Below are 8,271 nucleotides of genomic sequence, written 5' to 3'. Positions count from 1 at the left end.
ATATTTATAACGTGGAGTCCGCGTCGTGGACATGATCGGGCTGGACGCTGATGGTGATATGCTGCTCCACGAGATGGTTAAAACGGCAGAATGTAATCCGCTGCGAACTATACACTGTGGAGGTTCTTTAAACTAGGTATTTCGAGACCATCATGTTGCGGGGACAGTTTGGTCGCGTTTGCAGGAAATGGAGGTGGAAAAAATACCACCCTTTCTTGCGTATCCATTATTCAGATACAGAAAACAGTGAGAGAAGCAATGCACCACCTCGTTTGCAACTCACGAGAGAGGAGCGCGAGCTGCTGAATCTTGGCCTTATGCCAAGGCTTGTGAGACGTAAGTGGTTGGCAGCTACAAAGGCTGGGCTGCTAGTTCATAATATCGACTTGATGTTATGTGCTTTCTAGGTCCCGAAACACAGGACACCGACAGGAATCGAACGGAGGGGTCCATCTCAACAAACACCAAGGGAAAGCAGGCAGAGAAGTCCACCTCGACAAACATCCAGGGAAAGCAGGCAGACAAGTCTACAAAAACCAAGAGAAAGCAAGGGGACAAGCATTCTCGATTGAAGAAAGTACGAAGGCGACAAGGATTGAAACGAACGGGAGCATCGCTTGACAGTAATATTAGCGTGGGTGATATCATTCAGTGGGCGAACTTCCGGCTGTAATCTACATATCTGTCCTCATTTCTGTCTCAATTTTGTGAACGTGATGAAGAAATTTCCATACCCAGTTGGGCTGCCCAACTTGGGCAAGGCGGGCAAATATTTTCAAAATGCCAATCATCATTCACAACTTGTAAGTCGTGAATTGCCATATCCATTTTGCATACCCGAGAGTCTCGGGCCGAGGCTTCTGGCGAAGTGCCAAAAATTTTATTTCTCAAGGTTCCATTGCCGTAGTCGATCTCGACGCCGAGATACAGCGTGCTGTGCACAGTGACAACCCACCGCAGAATGACCAGCAGCCTGCACCCTCCAAGAAGCGCAAGACGTATCAAGGAGAAGTACCGCCCAGTGGAAAAGTTCTGGACGAGGGCAAGTTTGTACTCACTGAACCATCGGCAACTCAGTGCAAAAGTGCTCGGTGGGCGAACTTCTCCAAGATTCTGTGCCGCACTACAGGAGATGAAGTTAGCTGTGTTGCTTGCTGCAACACATGCAAAGTTGTGGTGCCGCGCCCAGACGGGACCACAGCAGCTATGCGTACTCACGTATGCAAACGTGCTGAGAATCAAACAAGAATCACTCACTTCATACCCACTGCCGATGTTTCCGACGAGCAGAAAAGGTCAATCCGAGAGGCAGCGTTGGTACTCTTGAGTGAAATCGGTATCTCATATCTGTCGTTCGAGAGCCCGGCCATGATTAATTTTGTTCGTGTGATATCTTCCGTTGGTGCCAAGCTCGGGTCGCCTCTGGACGCGCAGCGAGTTCTTCCCTCTGAGACTACCCTGAGACGCGATATGGTGAAGCTTGCACAGAGCAGACAGCAAGACTTGAAAATAATGATCTCCAAACAGAGAAGGCCACTACAGGTGATACTTGCTGAAGTCTACGACTCGTAGACTACGAGCTAGAGACCTGAAAATCGTCTTTGTATCGCAGATATGCTTCGATTGCTGGCACAACACGTGGCACAGCAAGGAGTACATCGCCTTGACCTTGAACGTGCACACGGACAAACCTACTCCAGTCGTGTTAGACCTGAGAGAAATACCAGACGGTACCAGTGAGAGCCTCAAGATGGCGATAGATGAAGTAGTACATAAGTGAGGTGCTTCTGTGCGGATTTCGCACTCTGTAAACCTTTTGTGGACGTAGGGAACACTTCGGTTTCAGACTTGTGCCTTCTACGACATCGCTCCCACCGAAGCACTGTTTGTGTGTGATAGTGCGGCCAACAACGAGAAAGCCTTGGACCTCAAGGGATACGGAAGTGTAAGTTATGTGCAGATGGGGGAGTGGATTCAACCTCAATCCATAGATCCCTTGTTTCTGTCACCTACTACAGCTGTCTATCAACGCCGGTTTAGTTGGAACGGATATTGACCCATCCCTGGTTGAAGAAGTGGAGGACAAGCTACGAGAAAGATCAGTCGACGTAACCATCCCAAGTGACATGGAGAGCGAAAATATAGGGTTGAGGGGATTATTACTGTCGTGCTCTCGGTTGGTGGATTTTATGAAAAGAAGCAGTGCCAATGCCAAGTTAGCCGCGAGCCACGGCTGTGTTAACTAATGATTAAAACTGCTAAGCCAATATTGCTCCTCTTTTGTCAAGTTGTCATTCCACACTCAGACTAAAACCACGTGTTGCCGTTAGATGGAATGGGACTTTGGCAATGCTGCAGCGCATATTGCGCTCATGGAGTGGAATAATCACTATCCTCGCAGAAGCGGATAAACTTCAGTAGGTGTCGACAGTTCGTGCTAAACCTCGTCAAACGCGGGCTTTCTCTGGACGCTGTTTGTACTTTAGAAGCTTCCAGCGATTGCTCTCACAAAAGAATACGCTGATCCAATTGGAGAATCTTTTGTTACCGTTCAAGCGGGCGTGTGATGTGATGCAGACCCAGGCGGCCGATGTGGGATGCGCCAATATACTGTAACGATCGGGTAGATATTTGGCATACACGAGCTAATATAGCGGGCACGTTTCTCTAATTTTTCGAGTTTACCGTTTTCCTCCGTTAGATACCTCGATGAACTGTGGGGTCACCTCAACGAGCCTCAGCAGTCGGAACTGGATATCATCCGGCAAGCGCGAGAGGGTATGAGGGAGAGCTTTGAACTGAAGGTGGGGAAAGTCTGTCGCTCAAGATATGGTCTTGGTTTTCACGCCTCTACTCAAGTGGTTAGGTGCTCAGCCGTCTGACGGCTGACGCACTGGTGCCGTGCATGTTTGACCCAGCTATTAAGCTGCAGAACCTGGGGCGGCTTGCGGTCATCCAACATTATCATCAACTGTATAGGCATGATGCCTAAGGCATCTACCTCATGGTGACCTTCTCAAGCGTGATGCGTTAATCTCTGCATTCACAACGTGGGTGGTGAACGCCAACTCCGGCCCGGTACTCGAATCTACGAGGCGTACTGCCACTAGAGTCGGCGCAGAGGCTAGTACTGTCACCTGTGATCCATCAGTCTCGTCGAAGTCTGAAGATAAACTTGACGGCGCCCCTACGAGGCGCCGCAGCCTAACCGATAAAGTTCTGGATCGTTCGGTTCTCCCACAATATCTTCCTCCCGATATGGGGAATGATCTCGTTTGCAGGGTGACAAAGGAGGTTGATAAATATTTAAGTCTTGAAGCTCACGGGACCGATTATCAGCAATTCTGGACCGTCCTCGCTCGCGAGGAGTTTCCACTGATAGCCCACGCTGCAGTTGGTGTGCAGCACACGTTGCTATCTACTACAAACGTTGAGAGCCTGTTCTCGCAGATTCGTGAACAGATCTCTGTTCGCCGTACTTCAATGGAATGTGACCTTATCAAGGCAGCTATGGTGGTGCGAAGTAGCAATCGGTTGTCCGGGCAGTGCTTTAAGGATGGAGCAAAAGTGTACTACTCATCAGAGATCATGAGTTACTACTCTTGTTGTTAGGTGACCTATTATGCACGCATTTATTGGGCCGCTCAATCTAGCCATGGAATCCAATGGATTTTTGCTCCTTGGAGCGGCTCCAATGGAGCCGCCAGTTACTTGCTCAATCAGTGGATAATATTCACGTAGCTGTTTTAGCTGGCATGCTTAACTAATTAAGTTTCTGAACCTGCACTGGCGTTGTATAGAAATAACGGTTGGAAATTTACCGTTCCAAACACTATCACGTATTGCGTCATACGCACGGACAATTCCGGAGTCTATGCCATAGTGGCATAGCCGGTGGCCACCCAGTGGCCACCTTGTGTAGCTCCTTCAATAATAATGTTTCAACCTTCGTGAGGTAACTATCATTGTATTAACCGAGCACACTTATCGGACTCAGGAACTTGCAAAGAATTACAGCTTGTCTGTGGACAATGAGGCCTTCAATTTGTGTTGTTTTGGAAAAATGCCGTAGTACATTATAAATCCGAGAGAAGACCGAAGGACCGAATATTTCGGTTTTTTTCGGTTTCGGTTTCAAGATGGACCTCGCCGTTTCGGTTTCGGTCGGTCCATCGACCGAAACCGAATCGAAACCGAAGTACTCGGTTTCGGAGTTTTCGATTGCCGGGGCATGATTCATATCATATGAATAATAGGAAACGGTGACTCCACCCGCGTTGGGAGCACGAAATCACGAGAAACAAACTTGGTGCTGGTGAAAGTTTCACCGTGAAACAGAAGAGAAATCGATTAGCGTGGCGTGCGCTAAAATGCTGCGACACTGAAGAGTGGTTTCTTACGTGACTATCGCACAACGACGATGAGTTAGGGAGCTTTTCGGGCCAGGGTAGGATATTCTCATGTGAGTAGTGAATGTATTCACGACGATCCGGGAAATTCCTTAGCGCCCGTTGAGGGAATCTTTTTCGCACGCATGAGTCCGGATAGGTTGCTCGCCGCGCGTCACGGTCTTATCCAATTCACGCTTTCTCCAAGAGGCTCACAGCATCTCACCGTTTCGACTCAACATGCGCTCAATCATCATCAACCTCCTCCTCGTCGTCGTGGTGGTATGCATCCACATGGTCTTCGGCTATGAAGACAATCAGGGCCTGATCCGTGGCGATTCTCGCAAGCTCTCCGGACTCACCAATCCATGCGCATTCTGCGATGGTAGGTGTCACTGCGCGGACTGGGCACACCGCAAGGGTTGCAAATGTATTCACATGCTCTAGAACTTCATGAAGATCCTCCTCTGAAGAGTCCAGCAGCAACTGGTTGGAGATTACACGTGCCTTTCTATGCACAGCCACTACATCTTCCAATTTCTTATATTTAACGACCTGCCAGAGTCTGAGACAAAGCCTCGGCATAAGCTTCAAGACTGAGCATCATCGTAGACATCGTAAGGTGAACCCTTGGACGCTGTCTCGGTCAGTTTCCCGATAGTCGTTGATGGTACACTCATTTCGGTGGGGTTGCCTTTTTAGAGTGTTGGACGGCCACGGAAACCATTATTTTTCCACACATATTTCCGAACAAGCCTCGATAGCGTCGCGTTCTGTCAGGAAAACTCCTATTCCCGACCAGTAATTAATCCGAATCCGATGAATGCGTCGAATATTCACATGCAGTTGATCGAAAATCAATCGGCAACATAACTGGAGAATGTCGAGTATAAATAACAAGTTCTGCGTCTTTTGCTGTACCGGTATTATGGGAGTAGACTGATAGGTAGAATATCAGGCGTATGTGCTGCAAAGATTCTGAGTGGAATTAATGGTCTTCCTCACACCTACCTGTGTTCGGCACTCAGACACATCCATTTCTATTCACATTGAGAATGAGCCTCCGTGGTGTTCCGTCACACCCATCAGTTCCCCAGGGCCACTTCCACACGTATGAAGTGCGAGTTACCGAGATCGTTAGTTCATCTCACTATTTCCAGCAAAGTGTGACTAGCAACAAACTCCACTCGTATGGCGTGAAAACGCATTCATTGAGATATAAAAGCAACCGAGCTACTCTTCAGCGCCTTCGCTCTTCACCTTCGCGATCAACTCTTGAACCTGTCGCCAGTACTGCGACCACTCCGGAATTATTCGACGAGCCATATCAGTTTTGGGCTCTTTCGTGAGGGGATTTTGGCACAAGTCGATAGTCTTCGCCGTCTCCTTCCCCTCCTCGCCACACCAAGTCTCACACCATAACCAGTCGGCCGGCAAAGAGTGTATCGGAATCTGATGCTGAGCATAGTTGGGCAGATCTTGATCCAGATTAGCCAGCGATCCCGGGTCTTGCGACAGCTGATTGTAGACAGCCCTCAGAGTGTCCCCTGCGCCAGTCTGCCTGAACTTAGCCAAATCAACCACGAAAAGTGCCGAAATATGGTATGGGCGGCCATTCAAGTGGTTCTTCCAGTAGCCCAGCTTCCAAAACCTGAACCCTTCAGTGGACGGGTGTGTCTCTCCCATCGGTGTGAAGCCATACACCTTGCCGTCCAAGTCCATATCCCATAATTCTCTCACATCAGCTCTCACCACTTGGTGTAGGCAAACCGAGCATTCTGATCTTGGGGTGGGGGCCCCTGAAAGAGCGCGCCCAAACCTTTTACGCAATCACGCAGGTGCGACCTTTCTACTGGATAGGGCTGCAAATGAAAAAGCTAAATTTAAATGAGTGGTGGAAATTGGCTGATTATCCGTATACACATAGAGCTCTACGCTAATGGGTGCCCTCTCAAGTATGGTTGAAACTGAAATTCTGTGACCTGAGATTGGTCTTGAAATGTTCGAATTTATGTGGGGCTGCGTGTCACGCAGTGCGCCATATTCACGCCTCGTGGAGGCTCCACGAGGTCGTTACACGTGTGCTCAGCTCCACGGTGGAGCTAAGCTGCACGGTGTCGTTACATGCTGAGGCATTTAGGATCACTGTGACGGCTTTCTCTTCTCATTTTGGGGCGTGACGTATTATTATGAGCCAATTCATCCACTATCGTAAGAAGCCCACACGATATCTCAGTTCCGAATTCCCGTTTCGACTTTTTACTCTCCCACTTCTCATGCGCTCAATCATCATCCTCGCCGCGGTATGCATCCTCATGGCCTTCGGCTATGAAGACAATCAGGGCCTGCCAGGAATTCGTGGCGATTCTCGCAAGCTCTCCGGATTCACCAATCCCTGCGCATTCTGCAACGGTGTGTGTCACTGCACGGACAGAGAACACCATAAGGGCTGCAAATGTATTTACATGGTCGAGAACGCTACGAAGATCATTCTCTGAAGAGTTTTAGTAATGTTATGGCCCAGCAGTAAATGTTTGGATGCTACATGTGCTTTTCTATGCACAGCTACTACAGCTCCAAAATTTTCTATTATTTTACGACCTGCTAAGGTCTGAGACAGAGCTTTGACATGAACTTCAAGACTGAGCATCATCGTAGACATCATAAGGTGAATACTTGGAGGCTGTCTCGGTCAGTTTCCTGATGGTCGTTGATGGTACACCCATTCCGGTCGAGTTGCCTTTTTAGAGTGTTGTACGGCCACGGAAACCATTACTTTTCCACGCATATTTCCGAACAAGCCTCGATGGCGTCGCGTTTTGTCAGGAAAACTCCTATTCCCGACCAGTACTTTATCCGAATCGGATGAACGCGTGCGAATGGAAAATATTTCTCATGCGTCGAATATTCACATGCAGTTGATCGAAAATGAATCGGCGACATAACTGGTGGATGTTGAGTATAAATTCTTGATGTAACCTCTTAACAACTTCCAAGTCTTTCGCTGTACCGGTATTATGAGAGTAGAGTGATAGGTAGAATATCAGGCGCAAGTGCTGCAAAGATTTTGAGTTGAACCAATGATCTTCCTCACATCCACCTGTGTTCGGCACTCAGACACATTCATTTCTATCCACATTGAGAATGAGCCTCCGTGGTGTTTCGTCACACCCATCAGTTCCCCAGGAGCTCGTTTACTTGCGTCACTTCCCCAGTGGGGAATCCCCACTGTATGAAGTGCGAGTTACCGAGATCGTTAGTTCCTCTCACTGTTTCAATATTCCCAGCAAAGCGCGACTAGCAACAAACTCCACTCGTATGGCGTGAAAACGCATTTATTGAGATATAAAAGTAACCGAGCTACTCTTCAGCGCCTTCGCTCTTCACCTTCGCGATCAACTCTTGAACCTGTCGCCAGTACTGCGACCACTCCGGAATTATTCGACGGGCCATATCAGTCTTAGGCTCCTTAGTGAGGGGATTTTGGCACAAGTCGATAGTCTTCGCCGTCTCCTTCGCCTCCTCGCCACACCAAGTTTCACACCATAACCAGTCGGCCGGCAAAGAGTGTATCGGAATCTGATGCTGAGCATAGTTGGGCAGATCTTGATCCAGATTAGCCAGCGATCCCGGGTCTTGCGACAGCTGATTGTAGACAGCCCTCAGAGTGTCCCCTGCGCCAGTCTGCCTGAACTTAGCCAAATCAACCACGAAAAGTGCCGAAATATGGTATGGGCGACCATTCAAGTGATTCTTCCAGTAGCCTTGTTTCCAAAACCTGAACCCTTCAGTGGACGGATTCGACTCTCCCATCGGTGTGAAGCCATACACCTTGCCGTCCAAGTCCATATCCCATAATTCTCTCACATCAGCTCTCACCACT

General features: G+C 48.7%; 4 protein-coding genes across 4 annotated transcripts; 2 read left to right on the top strand and 2 right to left on the bottom strand.

Annotated features, from left to right (window-relative positions):
• Positions 1-3,281: 3,281 nt before the first annotated feature.
• Pmar_PMAR016388 (hypothetical protein) lies at positions 3,282-3,741 on the top strand (the record flags this gene model as incomplete). The annotated part of the gene is made up of 2 exons (XM_002775111.1): positions 3,282-3,567; positions 3,613-3,741. Coding segments are annotated over 2 exons (415 nt in total), but the record flags the coding sequence as incomplete, so codon positions are not given.
• Positions 3,742-5,621: 1,880 nt separating this feature from the next.
• Positions 5,622-6,556, bottom strand: Pmar_PMAR016387 (udp-glucose glycoprotein:glucosyltransferase, putative; the record flags this gene model as incomplete). The annotated part of the gene is made up of 2 exons (XM_002775110.1): positions 5,622-6,187; positions 6,535-6,556. 2 exons carry the CDS (start codon positions 6,554-6,556, stop codon positions 5,622-5,624), a joined length of 588 nt encoding a protein of 195 aa, XP_002775156.1.
• A 147-nt stretch (positions 6,557-6,703) lies between these two features.
• On the top strand, positions 6,704-6,886 carry Pmar_PMAR016386 (hypothetical protein; the record flags this gene model as incomplete). Its single annotated transcript, XM_002775109.1, has 1 exon — positions 6,704-6,886. The coding sequence occupies one exon, from the start codon at positions 6,704-6,706 to the stop codon at positions 6,884-6,886; it is 183 nt and encodes a 60-aa protein (XP_002775155.1).
• An 862-nt stretch (positions 6,887-7,748) lies between these two features.
• Pmar_PMAR016385 (udp-glucose glycoprotein:glucosyltransferase, putative) lies at positions 7,749-8,237 on the bottom strand (the record flags this gene model as incomplete). Its single annotated transcript, XM_002775108.1, has 1 exon — positions 7,749-8,237. One exon carries the CDS (start codon positions 8,235-8,237, stop codon positions 7,749-7,751), a length of 489 nt encoding a protein of 162 aa, XP_002775154.1.
• Between the last annotated feature and the right edge of the window lie 34 nt (positions 8,238-8,271).

The sequence above is a fragment of the Perkinsus marinus genome, assembly GCF_000006405.1.
Source record: "Perkinsus marinus ATCC 50983 genomic scaffold scf_1104296956600, whole genome shotgun sequence".
NCBI lineage: Eukaryota > Perkinsozoa > Perkinsida > Perkinsidae > Perkinsus > Perkinsus marinus.
The sequence above is the reverse complement of the archived record's forward strand: the minus strand, read 5'-3'. Positions and strand labels throughout refer to the sequence as shown.